This window comes from Ranitomeya variabilis, chromosome 5 (genome assembly GCF_051348905.1).
Source record: "Ranitomeya variabilis isolate aRanVar5 chromosome 5, aRanVar5.hap1, whole genome shotgun sequence".
Taxonomy (NCBI): domain Eukaryota; kingdom Metazoa; phylum Chordata; class Amphibia; order Anura; family Dendrobatidae; genus Ranitomeya; species Ranitomeya variabilis.
The window spans coordinates 390,077,770-390,096,035 of NC_135236.1; the positions used below are offsets into that span (position 1 = coordinate 390,077,770).

General features: G+C 43.1%; 1 protein-coding gene and 1 long non-coding RNA gene across 21 annotated transcripts in view; one reads left to right on the forward strand and one right to left on the reverse strand.

The window, feature by feature from the left end:
- Window positions 1–18,266, reverse strand: part of FOXP2 (forkhead box P2) — a 413,441-nt gene that overhangs the window by 30,009 nt on the left and 365,166 nt on the right. For 13 of the 20 annotated variants that reach the window (XM_077265038.1, XM_077265033.1, XM_077265041.1 and 10 more), the window contains one exon: window positions 6,751–6,840. The exons of the other annotated variants lie outside the window; for them this stretch is intronic. In XM_077265038.1, the coding sequence (XP_077121153.1) occupies window positions 6,751–6,840 (90 nt within the window). The remainder of the gene's footprint in view (window positions 1–6,750; window positions 6,841–18,266) is intronic. 20 annotated transcript variants of the gene reach the window in all.
- Window positions 5,384–6,871, forward strand: LOC143776080 (uncharacterized). Its single transcript, XR_013215766.1, has 3 exons — window positions 5,384–5,490; window positions 6,002–6,078; window positions 6,737–6,871. It is a non-coding gene; the product is annotated as an uncharacterized LOC143776080 (long non-coding RNA).

Genomic DNA, 18,266 nt, shown 5'->3' on the forward strand with positions numbered 1-18,266 from the left:
ACCCTCAGCACACATTTCACCACACATACACCAACCTCGCCACATAAAAGTCTAAACACAAAGGTCACCGCTCAAAACTCACCACGCACAAAATTCGCCACATGCAAAACTAGGCTCACGCAAAACTAGCCACACGTGCAAAACTCATCTCATGGAAAACTCGCCACATGCAAAACTTGCACACGCGGAAAAATTGCCACATGCACAAAAGTTGCAACACATGCAAAAGTTGCCTCATACTAAACTTGCACATACTCAAGATGCACAACACATAAAACTCGCCAAACGCAAAACTCGCCATGCGCAAAACTTGCTGCACACAACTTGCTACACTAACCTGTCACATGCAACTCGACACACAAAAAGTTGCTACACACATGTCACCACACAAAACTCATCTCACAAAAGTCACTGCATGCATGTCACCACACAAAACTCAACACACAACTTGACACATGAAACTCGCCCTAAAACACACACAAGTCTGGTACTATCCTTCAAAAATAAAAATCTGATTAATAAGCAGACAAACTACAAGAGCAACAAATGTACCATATAGGAAATACGGCAGCTGTCAGTCACATGACCTGTCTATTATGTGTACAGTATGTGTGAGCTAATATATACTGCCAGGGGGGGAGCTTCCTGTTGGCTGGGGATTTATCAGGCTGCCAATTTAGCTTACAAATACTGAGGTAAAAATACTGACTAAATAAAGTGTGAACGAGGTCTAATACAGGAGGAGATGACTTACAGGTACATACTATATACAGGGGAGATGACACACAGGTATATACTATGTACAGGTGCAGATGACACAGGTATATACTATATACAGGAGTAGATGACTTAGAGATATATACAGGAGGAGAGGACATACAGGTATATACTATATACAGGAGGAGATGACTTACAGGTATATACTATATACAAGAGGAGATGACATACAGGTATATACTATATATAGGAGGAGATGCCATACAGGTATATACTATATACAAGAGGAGATGACATACAGGTATATACTATATATAGGAGGAGATGACATACAGGTATATACTATATACAGGAGGAGATGACACACGTATATACTATATACAGGAGGAGATGACATACAGGTATATACTATATAAAAGAGGAGATTACACATAGGTATATAGAGGAGGAGATGACATACAGCAGGTATATACTATATACAGGGGAGATGACATACAGGTATATACTATATACAGGAGATGACATATAGGTATATACTATATATAGGAGGAGATGACATACAGGTATATACTATATACAGGAGGAGATGACACATAGGTATATACAATATACAGGAAGAGAAGACATACAGCAGGTATATACTATTTACAGGGGGAGATGACATACAGGTATATACTATATACAGGGGAGATCACATACAGGTATATAACAAAGCATAAGTGGAAAAAATTAAAACATAACTTTTATTATATTAAAGCCACACAAAAACAAAAACCAAACACCCAAGTGAATTAAAAAGGAGGCATAGTCTCAACCAATTGGTATGGTGACCATAGAGACCGATTAACCCCTAACAGGATTAAATGATTTCAACTCTAGGGTATTAGCGAAATCAGTATGAACTAGAGTATAACCTATAGAGAAGCTGAAGGCAAAAAACCATATATCACACTCAGCATTATATACCTAGTTGCATGTAAAAACAATTAATTACTAGCAATGAAAGCACATGATGTAACCAGTGCTACTGGTGACTATATACATAGTACAAAAGGAACAATCTCACCAGTTCCAGGGTGTAGGCAAAGGAGCACCGGAAAACCTCTGGTCAGGGGGAAAATCCAGAAAAAATAGATGACAGTCCCTATGTCAATCCCTATGGGGCTAACAGTAAGCTATCCCCAAAGCTCCTGCCCTAACAAGGGCAGTCCACAGCTACCCCTGTATACATATGCCCTGCACTCTCCCTGTATAGTCGTCCCTACGCGTTTCTTCCAAGTACATTCTTCAGGGGACTTGCTTGTGTTTACGGAGATAAGGTGCCTATGTGCTAAAAAGGAGGGACATGAAGTCCTGCCACCCTCTAAGCTGTCCTGCAGGTCTCACTGCAGGACAGCTTAGAGGCTGGCAGGACTTCATGTCCCTCCTTTTTAGCACATAGGCACTTTATCTCCGTACACAAGCAAGTCCCCTGAAGAATGTACTTGGAAGAAACGCGTCGGGACGACTATACAGGGAGAGTGCAGGGCATATGTATACAGGGGTAGCTGTGGACTGCCCTTGTAAGGGCAGGAGCTTTGGGGATAGCTTACTGTTAGCCCCATAGGGATTGACATAGGGACTGTCATCTCTTTTTTCTGGATTTTCCCCTGACCAGAGGTTTTCCGGTGCTCCTTTGCCTACACCCTGGAACTGGTGAGATTGTTTCTTTTGTACTATGTATATAGCCACCAGTAGCACTGGTTACATCATGTGCTTTCATTGCTAGTAATTAATTGTTTTTACATGCAACTAGGTATATAATGCTGAGTGTGATATATGTTTTTTTGCCTTCAGCTTCTCTATAGGTTATACTCTAGTTCATATTGATTTCGCTAATACCCTAGAGTTGAAATCATTTAATCCTGTTAGGGGTTAATCGGTCTCTATGGTCACCATACCAATTGGTTGAGACTATGCCCTCTTTTTTATTCACTTGGGTGTTTGGTTTTTGTTTTTGTGTGGCTTTAATATAATAAAAGTTACATTTTAATTTTTTCCACTTATGCTTTGTTAAATATAATTTTTAGTGGTATTTTCTATGTGATTTACAGTCAGCATACAGATTTTGCTTTCATTGAGATGACATACAGTTATATACTATATACAGGAGATGGCATACAGGTGTATACTATATGTAAGGGAGATGATAAACATGTATATACTGAGGGGAAAATGAGAGGTGTGAGATGAAAATGAGAGGTGTGAGGTGAAAATGAAAAGGTGTGAGTGCAAAATGATAGGAGTGAGGGAAATATTGGAGTGATCGGAAAATGACAGATGTGAGGTTGAAATGACAAGTGTTAGGGGGGAATGAGAGGAGTGAGGGGGGAATGAGAGGAGTGAGGAGAAAATAAGAGGAGTGAGGGGGAAAACGAGAGGTGTGAGGGGAAAAATGAGAGGTGTGAAGGGAAAATAAGAGAAGTGAGGTGCTATAACTAACCACAGATATTTACTATGCCCAGTCAACGTCGGGCTTTTCAGCTAGTTATTCATAAAACATCAAACTACCTTTAACGGTGTTGGCTACCATGTTTCAAAACTCTTTTGTCCATGCATTACACTGTCATAATGTTCATTGCTTGTTGGGCAAAGCTTAAGTTTACATACATCATGACATTGTTAAGTGTAACCAGAAGCAAATATCCAAAGTACTGTAGTCCTAAGTCACAGACAGGTCTTAAGTTTCTAAGAACTATGGTCTACTTTTCTTTAATTTCTGTGCTACTGAACTATTAAAATGGATCACATAAAAACTTGAGTGCTGAAGAACAGTATATATCTGTAATGATGGCCCCTGGTTAGATGTTAAAGTCTTCCAACATACTATGCCCAAGATTCATCAAGAATCAAGACCAGTGAGATTAATGAATAGGGTACCTACACGCGCCTCATCACAAATCTTATTCTAGTCCTGGACTGGTGTAAGATTTCTGGCATAAGGCACTCTGCAGCTTGTCAAAAATTAGACTAGTTCTAGCGTCATGCTCCTGTCCCACCTCAGCTTTGACCATTTTGATAGAGCTGAGTGAAATTATTTTAAAAATGTTCAAAATATTTCTGAAAACTCAAGCTGCCCAAAAACTTGGAAGACATATTATATTGTATACATCATATTTCTGATGAAAATAATTACATGCCTCTGGGTCTCAAAAACACCCCATAAACATCCAGAAAATAGTCATTTTAACCAGTACTGTAATGTTTATAGGATATGAATAGATCAGGTTGAACTTTTTCTGCTACATAAGATAATACCTAGTTTGCCTTGTTAACAATTTAAATTGCCTCCTAAATTGGACGACAACTAAGCATGGAGAGAACAATTATGTACACTTTGCACAGGTAATTTTTAAGGAAAAAAAGATTACCTATTTCCGAAATGTAATGTCTTCACAAACAATTAGGTGTGACAAACGTCCTTTGTCCTATGCATAGTAAATAAAATACAGTATACAATTGTATAGGTGTAGTGAAAGTGTGGGTTTATCCAAGAGAATTTCATTATGAAAAAATATGAAATAGAATAAGTATATTGGGTTTTGAAAGAAAGAGCCCTTTGTTCTAAGAAAAAAAAAATGCACAAAATCTGTATTTTTTTTGCAAACTTTTTTCTTTTAACATTCAGCAATAAGGACGATTAATTCTAAACAGATTTAGATTGTTTTTGCATGGTCTGCGTATATTAGGTCCAGAGGTGTAAGATGTAGGTTAGCAGTCAATAACGATATATAATAACCCCATAAGACAATATATGATCTTGCAATAAGCATTCCATAGATAGAGAGGAAGCAGAATATAAAACAAAGGCTCTTTTAAGAATATGCATGATGATAATGTACACAGTCACACTTCTATAATCCCAGGCACATGCCTTTTTCCTGTATGACTGGGTTTTAAATCAAACAATGTTAACTTTTTAAAATATTATTTCGATCTGACAGCTGTTAGGGATCACAAGGTAAATGGATTCAGACAATTCTGACCTAGCCTCGGGCGAAAAAAAAGAAAACATCAGAAAACTCTCTAAAATGAAAAGTTTGTCAGATTTACTACTAGATTTAGAAAAATAAAGAATATAGTCATAACATGGATATCCAGGAAATGTTGTTCCCATGATGTCAGATGCAAAGGTATTTACCCAAATCCCGGGATTGAAGTCCTACATTATGCAGTATAAAATTACACCTCATAAATATCTGGCTACAATATGAAAACATTTCACAAAGTTTAGATTTCCAATAATTGCAACATATAGCATTATGTGAAAATCTGAAATAAATGCAGAATAAGGCTGGAGTTTTTGTGTAACAATTTTTAATGTGGCAATAACTGTAGACACATGGCACTCTATGAAGGTTAGCAAAGCTCTCGTATGTAACTACAAACACTTGTTACTGCCTATATATTTCCAACAATAAAGTGGTATCTTAATATTTAAGAGAAAAATATTATTCTAATGACCCAATAGTAAAATGTGTACTTATAAATGTAAATGCAGTGTTGGGAAAACTAAAAAGGTTAGCAGGTTTCCATGAAACATATCATGTTTGCATATGATAACGGTTCTAGATATTGTGATGTCACATTAGCCTGCTTATGGAATATACATACCATGAACAGGTGTGCACAACATGGATACCCACTTTGGAAAAAAGCCTAACTACTAACATGAATGCAACTATGATGAGATGGAGGGATTTATTGACCATGGAAAACAGATTCAGAGTCTAGGTAAAATTCCTTCAAGGTCACATCCAGACTCTAGGATTATAGGCTACACAACTTTGTTTCAAGCCTTCTTACGAACTTATTTTTCTGTTTTCTAATATGCATATAAAAAACATGACTAGTGGAGCCACATCTCATTTGGATTCTTAAAATAAAAGGTTCCAAGAAAAATTGAAAGAGCAAGCAAGAAAATCTTGTCTGGCATGCCAACTTTATACAGGGTAGGCCATGTATATGGATACACCTAAATAAAATGGGAATGGTTGGTGATATCAACTTCCTGTTTGTTGCACACTAGTATATGTGAGGGGGAAAACTTTTCAAGATAGGTGGTGACCATGGTGGCCATTTTGAAGGCAGCCATTTTAGATCCAACTTTATTTTTTCCAATGGGAAGAGGGTCATGTGACACATCAAACTTATTGCGAATTTCACAAGAAAAACAATGGTGTGCTTGGTTTTAATGTAACTTTATTCTTTCATGAGTTATTTACAAGTTTCTCTTTGTTTACAGCCATTTGCATGTCATAGAAGTTAACATATGTGAAGCGGATAGAAATTGTGCTGATGTCTGGTGAACGCAGTACCCGGGTAATTACAGCAGATTTCAATGCAAGACACCCTACGCAAGAAAACTGTCACCATTCCCATGTTATTTAGGTGTATCCATATAAATGGCCCTACCAAAAAAGTTTGCCTCATCACTGAACATAATGTTCTGTGTAAACTTAGGGTCCTGTTCCAATTTTTGTTTTGCCCATTCTGCAAATTCAGTGCACCAATCTGGGTCATCCTCGTTGAGATGCTGCAGCAGCTGGATTTTGTAAGGGTGCCATTTGTGAGTAGCTAATATCCGCCACAGTGACCCAAATAGATCATCCTAACAACCAGATGTCCAAGGATAACATTATAGTAAATAACCCCCAAAAATGGCAAAATGAAACAAAGATTATACACAAAACAGTGCTTGATGATTCAATTTTACAATGGACGACACCGTGTTAACTCCCCATTTGTAACAAAGATACAATGTGTCTTGCAGCAGAAACTTATTACAATGACAACATTATAGTTATGATATATTCACAGTTCATCAAATTGTGTTGCACTCTATATTTAATTGTGATCTTTTAATTGTAACCCCCCAAAAAATCAGATATTTTCTGCACATGCAAAATATTTTTTTTGTAAAGTCTTGTTTAATTTGCCACTAATATAAATTCCCTCCTACCCCATAATCACATTAAAGCATAATAGGCTCACCGTTGTAGGCACTGGAACAATCTCAAAGTGGAATGACAGGGGACTGGAATGATCCTTTTGTCAAGAGGAGTGACAAGGAACTTGAATGATCTGAAAGTGCAACAACAGGGGACTGGAACAATGTAAAAGGAAAAGATACAGCAATAGCTACGACCCAAACTGAGAAAAGTAAGAAACAGTGAAAGGCAAAGACAGAAAAGAAAACTGGATGATTCTAACACACAAGGCATGGAATTCTGAAGTTGTTTATAGCCAGAACATTAAAAATCACAGTGTAAATGAAAGTAAGAGAGTAAGTAACAATGGAGATGTGCAATGGATGGCTTCCTTATGAGTGTTCTTATGGAAATGCCTAAACTGTAATTCTTTATGTATAAATAACCTTATATGTATAAAACTTTTCAGAATCTATCATAAATTATTAAATACAAAGAATACAATGCAATGTACTTTGCTATAATACAATAATTAAGATACGGTTATCTTCACACATGGCAGATTTTTTGCAAATATTTTTGTGCAAGTAATCCGTACCATAGATCTGAATAGGCTTTATAAACATCTTCTGCTCATGTGAGGTAATGACTAGTGTTGAGCGATACCGTCCGATACTTGAAAGTATCGGTATCGGAAAGTATCGGCCGATACCGTCACAGTATCGGAATCCAATCCGATACCGATACCCGATACCAATACAAGTCAATGGGACTCATGTATCGGACGGTATCCCTGATGGTTCCCAGGGTCTGAAGGAGAGGAAACTCTCCTTCAGGCCCTGGGAACCATATAAATGTGTAAAAGAAAGAATTAAAATAAAAAATATCGCTATACTCACCTGTCCGATGCAGCCGGGACTTCAGCGAGGGAACCGGCAGCGTTGTTTGTTTAAAAATCGCGCTATTACTTGGTTACGTGAATTCCCGGCTTGTGATTGGTCAGGTCGGCCATGTTGCCGGGACGCGGACCAATCACAGCAAGCCGTGACGAAATTACGTCACGGCTTGCTGTGATTGGTCCGCGTCCCGGCAATATGGCCGCCCTGACCAATCACAAGCCGGGACGTCACGGGAGGCTGGACACGCGCTCATTTTAAAATGGGCGCGTGTCCAGCCTCCCGTGACGTCACGGCTTGTGATTGGTTGCGCCGCGATCAACCAATCACAAGCCGGGAGGCTGGACGCGCTCATTTTGAAATGGGCGCGTGTCCAGCCTCCCGTGACGTCACGGCTTGTGATTGGTTGCGCCGCGATCAACCAATCACAAGCCGGGAGGCTGGACGCGCTCATTTTGAAATGGGCGCGTGTCCAGCCTCCCGGCTTGTGATTGGTTGACCGCGACGCAACCAATCACAAGCCGTGACGTCACGGGAGGCTGGACACGCGCCCTTTTTAAAATGAGCGCGTTTCCAGCCTCCCGTGACGTCACGGCTTGTGATTGGTTAATGGCGGCCATGTTGCCGGGACGCGGACCAATCACAGCAAGCCGTGACGTATTTTCGTCACGGCTTGCTGTGATTGGTCCGCGGCCCGGCAACATGGCCGCCCTGACCAATCACAAGCCGGGACTTCACGTAACCATGTAAAAGCGGGAATTTTAAACAAACAACGCTGCCGGTTCCTGCGCTGAGGTCCCGGCTGCGTCGGACAGGTGAGTATAGCGATATTTTTTATTTTAATTCTCTATTTTACACATTTTAACATTAATGTTGTTCCGATACCCGATACCCGATACCACAAGAGTATCGGAATCCCGGTATCGGAATTCCGATACAGCAAGTATCGGCCGATACCCGATACTTGCAGCATCGGAATGCTCAACACTAGTAATGACCCATTTTGAGGACAGATTGCTATGAAAATCTTTGCTTAAAATTTGCCACAAGTTAATACCATAAGAAACACTATCAAAATATATAGAATCTCTCTCTCTGGAGAAATATTTCAACTATCCAAGGCATGGACTCAGCCCTATTAAAAAATGCTTTAAAAATGGCATGTTTGCATATTGAAAAGACTAACATTCTCTATAATCCGAACCTCCCATTCCCACCTCCAGGACTTCTGCCATGATGTACCAGTTTTATAGTTAAATCCCAGTATCCAGTTTCAAGCGTGACCTAAAAACACATTTCTTTAGGTGAGCGTATCACCTCACCTCACTAATTTAACTAACCTTTTCTCACTTCTACGCACTCAGAAGCACATTGTATCTGTGCTTGTATAGATACTGGATGGTGACCGGTTCATGCAGCGTTATTTGCATGCCCCTACTTATTATACTGCAAAAATAGGCCATATTTTCAGTCTAAATGCAATCTGTGGAAAAACAGATTGCACTCAGACAGCACTTGGACCAATGTTATTCAATGGGGAAGTGCAGATGAACAATTGTTTTCACTGATCAAATCTGCTTATGAAAAAAATTGCAACATGCACTAGTTTCTTCAGTGTGTCAGATGAGACTCGCCAAATCAAGGCTGTGGGAATGCACATAAAATCGGATGCCATACAAAGCTAAAGTTTTGCACCAATTTTTTATGGATACATTGCAATGCTTTAACATACTACGTGGTCTCGAACATAATTAAAAGGTGATGCTGTAAAAAACATAGGTATTGCAAACGATGACAAGTGAGAAATATTCATCTGAATTTTCTAGATGAACCTATGATGATTTTTAAACCTTTAACTTGGATTGGATGATAGGTTAGAGGCTCAGTACAAAAGAAATATTTAATAGAAAAAGTCAGTGTCACAATCCTGCCACTTACGGTGTCCTAGGGATGCAGTCAGTAACATTTTAGTCATCCTATCGTAAGGATAGTGGTGGCATGACAGGCTCAATCAAGCCAAGCCAGCTGTTTTCCTCCAGGTGTCACCCTTTACCTGGCTATTTAGCTGGCAGACAATGGATAAAACATTGCCAGTCGTAGCTTTGATTGGTTTTGTGTGTGCTTTGAGCTCTAAGTTCTGTAATTCTGAACTTTGTGTCTGACCTTGGACTTTGCCTTTGACTATTCCTTTGTCTTATCTCTTTGTCTCTGACATCTTGACTTCCCTACCTCATGTCTTGTCTGTGAGAAGTGACTCAGCATCACAGTCAAAAGGATAGGGAGTGTATGTGTCTCATTAAATGTTTGGGTTTAGCTCCAGAGGTAAATGTAAACATTTATCTAATCCATGTAAATATATGGGTTAGGGTACCGTCACACAGTACCATTTTAATCGCTACGACGGCACGATCCGTGACGTCGCAGCGATCGTATGATTATCGCTCCAGCGTCGTAGACTGTGGTCAACGTTGCAATCACGGCGCTGGAGCGATGCCGAAGTCCCCGGTAACCAGGGTAAACATCGGGTAACTAAGCGCAAGGCCGCGCTTAGTAACCCGATGTTTACCCTGGTTACCAGCGTAAACGTAAAAAAACCAAACAGTACATACTTACATTCCGGTGTCTGTCCCCAGCGTTCTGCTTCTCTCCACTGTGTAAGCGCCATAGCCGGAAAGCACAGCGGCTGGCAGACGCTCACACAGTGGAGAGAAGCTGAGACGCCGGAGGACAGACACCGGAATGTAAGTATGTACTGTTTGGTTTTTTTACGTTTACGCTGGTAACCACGGTAAACATCGGGTTACTAAGCGCGGCCCTGCGCTTAGTTACCCGATGTTTACCCTGGTTACAAGCGAACACATCGCTGGATCGCTGTCACACACAACGATCCAGCGATGTCAGCGGGTGATCAAGCGATGAAAGAAAGTTCCATACGATCTGCTACGACGTACGATTCTCAGCAGGATCCCTGATCGCTGCTGCGTGTCAGACACTGCGATATCGTAACGATATCGCTAGAACGTCACGAATCGTACCGTCGTAGCGATCAAAATGGTACTGTGTGACGGTACCATTAGGCTATGTGCACATGTCAGGATTCTTTGCGGACATTTCCTGAACAAAACAGGGCTTTTTCCGCAGGAAATCCGCATGCGGTTTTTTTCGTGTTTTTATCACGTTTTTTGCGTGTTTTTTTTGCAGATTTTTTGCTTTTTTTCCGGAGCTTCCCCAATGCAATACATAGCGGCAAAAACATAAAAAATCCACAAAAATAATGAACATGCTGCGTTTTTACCGCAATGCGTTTTTTTCGTGGAAAAAAACGCAACATGTGCACAAAAATTGCGGATTACATTCTATTAATAGGATGCTTAATGGATGTATTTTTTTGCGGTTTTATCGCGTTTTTATAGGGAAAAATAGTGAAAAAAATGCAAAAAAAAACGGAACGTGTGCACACAGCTTAATGCTTTTTTCACGCAGTGTAACTTGCATATTTTTAACCCCTTCATGACCCCAGCTTTTTTCGGTTTTGCATTTTTGTTCCCCCCCCCCTCGTTCCCCGCTCCATAACTTTTATATCTTTCCATCAATATGGCCATTTGAGGGCTTATTTTTTGTGGTACAAGTTGTACTTTTGAACAACATCATTGGTTTTAGGATGTCATGTACTAAGAAACGGGAAAAAAATTCCAAATGCGGTGAAATTGCAAAAAAGTGCAATCCCACACTAGTTTTTTGTTTGGCTTTTTTTAGGTTCACTAAATGCTAAAACTGACCTGCCATTTTGATTCTCCAGGTCATTACGAGTTCATAGGCACCAAGCATGCCTAGGTTATGTTTTATCTAAGTGGTAAAAAAATTCCAAACTTTTGACAGCGGCATTTAACTAGTTAATAGTGGTGGGTGGATCACGATTCCATCCGCCGCTATTGTGGGCACATGTCAGCTGTACAAAACAGCTGACATGTCCCGGCTTTGATGCGGGCTTACTGCCGAAGCCCGCATCAAAGCAGGGGATCTGACCTCGGACGTACCATCCCGTCCGAGGTCAGAAAGGGGTTAAAGTACCAGTGAGCATATGCCACACTTAATTGAAAAAATAGCCAAATATAATTATCATTAAATTGTTTAATATGGAGAACATATACGTGTTGTTATTATCATAAAGTAACGATAATTTGCTTATGTGTGAAACCTTTGGATACAGTATATGAAAATACAGTGTGTAGTCTATTAACCAAATTACAGCAGATGATGACATGTTTATAAGTCATGTCTTTTTATCACAAAAACTATAATATTTTCTATAAATGTTATTTCCAAATTAGCCAGATAATGACCAGGCTTCATAAATTTAGAACGCTTGGTCCTGGGATTTTATCCACAAGGCATTGTAAATAATGGCACGGGTTTAAAGGGAACCTGTCTCCAGGAATAACACTGTTATCCTACAAATATGCCGTTAATCTGCAGGTTAACAGCATTATGATGCTGTCCTGTGCGTTTATGTAGCTGAAGGGAGAAAATCATCTTTATTCTCCCCGCCAGCATTTGGTATTCAGTCATAGGGGTGGGACGGCACCGCTTCAGTCACCGCTCTGAGTAAGCAGAGTGGCCACTATAACTACGCCCCGGCCCTGACTGACAGCCAGCCGCAATGTAGAGCCAGTGTCAGTCTGGGCTTGGGGCGTAGTTACAGTGGCCACTGTGTATACTCAGAGCAGTGACTGAACCAGCACCGGCACCACCTTCCATGACTGAATACTGAATGTTGGTGAGGAGGATAAAGATCATTTTCACCCCTCTTCATTCAGCTGCGCACAGGCGCTGGACAGCATCATAATGCTGTTACCCTGCAGAGTAACCCCATAACTGCAGGTTAAAAGGATTATTCCTGGTGACAGGTTCCTTTTAAAGCTCCTGCAATTTAGCAGTGTCTGACATCCAGAGACCCTAGGTAGAAGACAAAAGCAGCTGATTCCCACTTCAGCCTTCTCCTTTGCAGGTCACATAAGACTGTGCAGGTAATAAGAGTATGCATTGCTGATGCTTCTTTAGCTACTAGTGATCACATGATCACCCCGTCTCAGCTCAGGATAGCAGAACTGCTGGATCATGGCAGACGCAGATCAAGTCTGTTAGCAAAACTTGGCACAGCAGTGGACTCCTATGGATGCCTCGGTTACAGTGGGATAATAATAAAATAAGAAAAAATCTTTTCAATGATCTCTTAAGGATAAATGTTCAAAAGATAGAAATCCATAAAAAGTTTACAAAAAAGTAAAAAGTATTCACGACAATTTTTTTTAAAAGAAATTTATTTTGTTTTATATAAAATACATTTGATTCTCTACATATAACTAGAAAAAAAAACTACACATATTAAGGATCCACACTACTGTTATAAACTGGAAAATTCATTCAGCAAGTTATATGGTGCAGAACATGAACACTTACGGTACATTTTTAAACAAAACAAACAAACAAAAATAGCTTTTTTCTAAATTTGTGATGCAAAAAAATTATTTATATGTACCGCCAAAAGATGTTTTCCTCACATGAAAATAAAGCCTCATACAGATATGTCAATGAAAAAAAAATATATCTAATATATAATTGCCTAGAATACTACTTCCTGCAATTTGTGCCAACTTCCGTGGCTTTGTCCGGAGCTAATGTCCTGAGATAATGTCCGGAGCTAATGTCCGGAGCTAATGTCCGGAGCTAATGTCCGGAGATAAGTGACGTCACCAGTGTCCTACACCCAGGCAGAGCACAGGGGCCCCAGGCAGCATATGGGGCCCCAGGCAGAGCACAGTGGCCCAAGGCAGAGCACAGGGGCCCCAGGCAGCATATGGGGCCCCAGGCAGAGCACAGTGGTCCCAGGCAGAGCACAGGGGCCCCAGGCAGCCTATGGGGCCCCAGGCAGAGCACAGGGGCCCCAGGCAGCATATGGGGCCCCAGGCAGAGCACAGTGGCCCCAGGCAGAGCACAGGGGCCCCAGGCAGAACATGGGGCCCCAGGCAGAGCACAGGGGCCCCAGGCAGAGCACAGGGGCCCCAGGCAGCATATGGGGCCCCAGGCAGAGCACAGGGGCCCCAGGCAGAGCACAGGGGCCCCAGGCAGCATATGGGGCCCCAGGCAGAGCACAGGGGCCCCAGGCAGCATATGGGGCCCCAAGCAGAGCACAGTGGCCCCAGGCAGAGAACAGGGGCCCCAGGCAGAACATGGGGCCCCAGGCAGAGCACAGGGGCCCCAGGCAGAGCACAGGGGCCCCAGGCAGCATATGGGGCCCCAGGCAGAGCACAGGGGCCCCAGGCAGCATATAGGGCCCCAGGCAGAGCACAGGGGCCCCAGGCAGCATATGGGGCCCCAGGCAGAGCACAGTGGCCCCAGGCAGAGCACAGGGGCCCCAGGCAGCATATGGGGCCCCAGGCAGAGCACAGTGGTCCCAGGCAGAGCACAGGGGCCCCAGGCAGCTTATGGGGCCCCAGGCAGAGCACAGTGGCCCCAGGCAGAACATGGGGCCCCAGGCAGAGCACAGTGGCCCCAGGCAGAGCACAGGGGCCCCAGGCAGAACATGGGGCCCCAGGCAGAGCACAGGGGCCCCAGGCAGAGCACAGGGGCCCCAGGCAGCATATGGGGCCCCAGGCAGAGCACACACCAAATCAGAGGCCGAGGGGCCCCGCCCACCAAATCGGAGGCCGAGGGGCCCCACCAACCAAATTGGAGGCCGAGGGGCCCCGCCCACCAAATCGGAGGCCGAGGGTCCCCGCCCACCAAATCGGAGGCCGAGAGTCCCCGCCCACCAAATCGGAGGATAAGGGGCCCCGCCAACCAAATCGGAGGCCGAGGGGCCCCGCCAACCAAATCGGAGGCCGAGGAGCCCCGCCCAACAAATCGAAGGCCGAGCGGCCCCGCCCACCAAAGCGGAGGCCGAGGGGCCCGGCCCACCAAATCGGAGGCCGAGAGTCCCCGCCCACCAAATCGGAGGATAAGGGGCCCCGCCAACCAAATCGGAGGCCGAGGGGCCCCGCCAACCAAATCGGAGGCCGAGGGTCCCCGCCCACCAAATCGGAGGCCGAGGGTCACCGCCCACCAAATCGGAGGCCGAGGGGCCCCACCAACCAAATCGGAGGCCGAGGAGCCCCGCCCACCAAATCGAAGGTCGAGGGGCCCCGCCCACGAAAGCGGAGGCCGAGGGTCCCCGCACACCAAATCGGAGGCAGAGGGACCCCGCCCACCAAATCGGAGGCCGAGGGGCCCCACCCACCAAAGCGGAGGCCGAGGGTCCCCGACCACCAAATCGTAGGCCGAGGGTCCCCGCCCACCAAATCGGAGGCCGAGGGTCCCCCCCCACCAAATCGGAGGCCGAGGGTCCCCGCCCACCAAATCGGAGGCCGAGAGTCCCCGCCCACCAAATCGGAGGCCGAGGGGCCCCGCCAACCAAATCGGAGGCCGAGGGGCTTCGCCAACCAAATCGGAGGCCGAGGAGCCCCGCCCACCAAATCGAAGGCCGAGCGGCCCCGCCCACCAAAGCGGAGGCCGAGGGGCCTGGCCCCGCCCACCAAAGCGGAGGCCAAGGGGCCCCGCCCACCACATCGGAGGCCGAGGGGCCCCGTCCACCAAATCGGAGGTCGAGGGTCCCCGCCCACCAAATCGGAGGCCGAGGGTCCCCGCCCACCAAATCGGAGGCCGGTCCCCGCCCACCAAATCGGAGGCCGAGGGTCCCCACCCACCAAATCGGAGGACGAGGGGCCCCACCAACCAAATCGGAGGCCGAGGAGCCCCGCCCACCAAAAGTGCGGCCCCAAAAGTAAGTGCGCCCCCGGGTGCAAAAGTAAGTGCGCCCACGGGTGCAAAAGTAAGTGCGCCCCCGGGTGCAAAAGTAAGTGCGCCCCTGGGTGCAAAAGTAAGTGCACCCCCGGGTGCAAAAGTAAGCACGCCCCCGGCCCCGGGTGCAAAAGTAAGCGCGCCCCCCAGTCCCGTGTGTGAAAAGTGCTGCTGTAAAGCTGGTAGCGCTGTTCAAGCACCATGTATTTCCTTCAGGAAATGCCCATCTAATATATAATTGCCTAGAATACTACTTCCTGCAATTTGTGCCAAGAAAGAACATACCAATATACATAGTTATTGATACATATTATTTATTATTTACATTATTGTTCTTAAGCAAAGAACCGTTGTTGTGGCATTTGCCACAACACGCAAAGTTGTTGTCTGATGTCTTTCATCACTCCCCTCATAAGCATGTTCATGGATCCTGTGTAACTGTACCTTAAATAACAAGAATTGTCAAGAGCTGGTGAGTGCAGCCATTTTTTGTTCTTTCTTACTATTATTTATTAATTGTATTATTCTTACATTTGAATAAATAAAGTATATATGGATTCTAGACTCCCGATTCTTTAGAATCGGGCTGCCATCTAGTATATATATATTTATATATATATCTAATGTATAAAGCTGAATGTGTGTGTGTATGTATGTATATATGTGTGTATGTCCGGGATTGGCATCTGAACCGTCGCAGCTACAGCCACAAAATTTTGCACAGTCACACGTCTGGACCCCGAGAGCGTCATAGGCTATGTTGTGAGGTGAAATTTTAACCCTGCGCATTCCAATTCACCAATTTTGCCCCTATCTACATAATGGGGAAAAAGTGAAAAGAAAAGTGTTGGAGGCAAATTGACAGCTGCCAGATGTGAACAAGGGGGACTTAAAGAATGAGAGCAATGGCGCCAAAGAGAATATACCGTACAGTTGCTAAGGTGGTGCCCCGACATGGGATACTCACCACACACGGGGATATGAACACACACACAAAATGCGCCACACACTACCACGTGCTTGAACACATATACCACCCTCAGCGCACATTTCACCACGCATACACCAACCTAAACCACATTTTGTAGGGTTTCAGCTGTCAAAAGTATAATTTATACAACCAATGGAGGAATTTAATGTCCAGTTATAAGCTTTTATTTACATAACATGGATAAGCGACATAACTTCTGTCAGGGAGTGTATGTATGTATGTATGCATGTGTATATTTATATATATATATATATATATATATATATATATATATATATATATATATATATATATATATATACAGGGCCGTATTTAGAGTTTATGCTGCCCTAGGCACTTTTAGAGCTCCTTGCCCCCGTTGGTGAGCAAGGCTGGAGACACACTAGCGATGAATATGGACGAGTGCTATGTGAGAAAAAAATTGCATAACACTCAGACCAGTATTAATCTATCGGGCAGCTCACATCACCATTTTTCTTCTCGGTCGCATTATACCTGCGAGTGATTTCACCCATATATCAGCCGAGACTCGCCAATGCAAGTCAATGGGTGCGAAAAAAAAAAATCGCACAGCACTCGCACCATGCGAGTGCTGTCCGATTTTTACGCACCGGTGTACTTTGAAAAGCCAGCAATTCATGTCCAGTTTAGAATAGAAAAGATAGAATATATACACATATATAATATATACACATTTATTTAGTTATTTGCAGCAAATAGGAGAAATATAAGAAGGAAAAAATATGCAGGCCACTAAGAACCGTTCAGGCTTAGTCACTAATGGGGTAATAGGGAATTATGTGACATAACTTATAATCTTTATTTAATCCCAATTTTTTGCAGTAATGCAAGAGCAATAATGAAATGCTGGAACATCCCTTGTGAATGCACAGAAAGTGTAAGGGACAGCATTGTTTTCACAATTGCATATCATACTACTATTTGATTGCTTTCTCATAAAAATATGGGAGGGATTGCTGTATGAGCATTGAGGAGCAATTGAAAGCAATCATAGTGTTGGCAATAGGAAGTATTATCTCACACAACCAGCTCATCTAAGTCTCATAATACATCATCTCTTTCTCAATAGGATTAAAAAGGGATGGACAAATGTCAGACACTATAGAAGGAATAAAAGAATAAAAATTATTTCAATCAGCATAGACTGACAAGTAAAGAAATATATACAAAATCTTAAAATGAGAACCCGTAAAGCAATTAGAAAAGATATCTGGGCCATCTAAGACAGTAATTTAAAAAAAAATCTAATGTAATTTTAAGTGAGAACAAATAATGATTGTCAGCAGGAGAAAATAAGGAAACAAGATGATGCTAGTAAAATGAAGATTTCTAAAGATGCACTACAAAAATGAGGTCATACAAATCAGCATTAGTCTGTAAACTATAGCAGCAATCTAGGACTGAAAAAGTTAAGTCTTAAAGTGAACCTGTAACCAACAAAAGCACTATTTACCTGCAGAAATTGCGGTAATCTACAGGTATATAGAATATTAATCATGTGTGGCAGTGTAAGTGGAACAGTGGCTACAATGAAAAACTAAGTTACATTCATATTCTCCCTGCAGCTGCTCACTTTCATTTATCAGGGGAGTACAAGGGGCTTTAACATTCACTGCCCACTCTGCAGTGAGCTGTAGTGTAGCTGCTGTTCAGTAAACCTGCCAGATATTATTTAAAAGCTATTTACCTGTAGATTACCAAAATTTCTGCAGGTCAAGTGTTTGTTTCATCACAACAATGCCAGTACATATGTCACATGAATATTGTAGAGTTCCTGAATATATGTTAATACTGAAAGTCATTCTGCAAGAGCAGCTCCGATCGTGGTAGACCAGA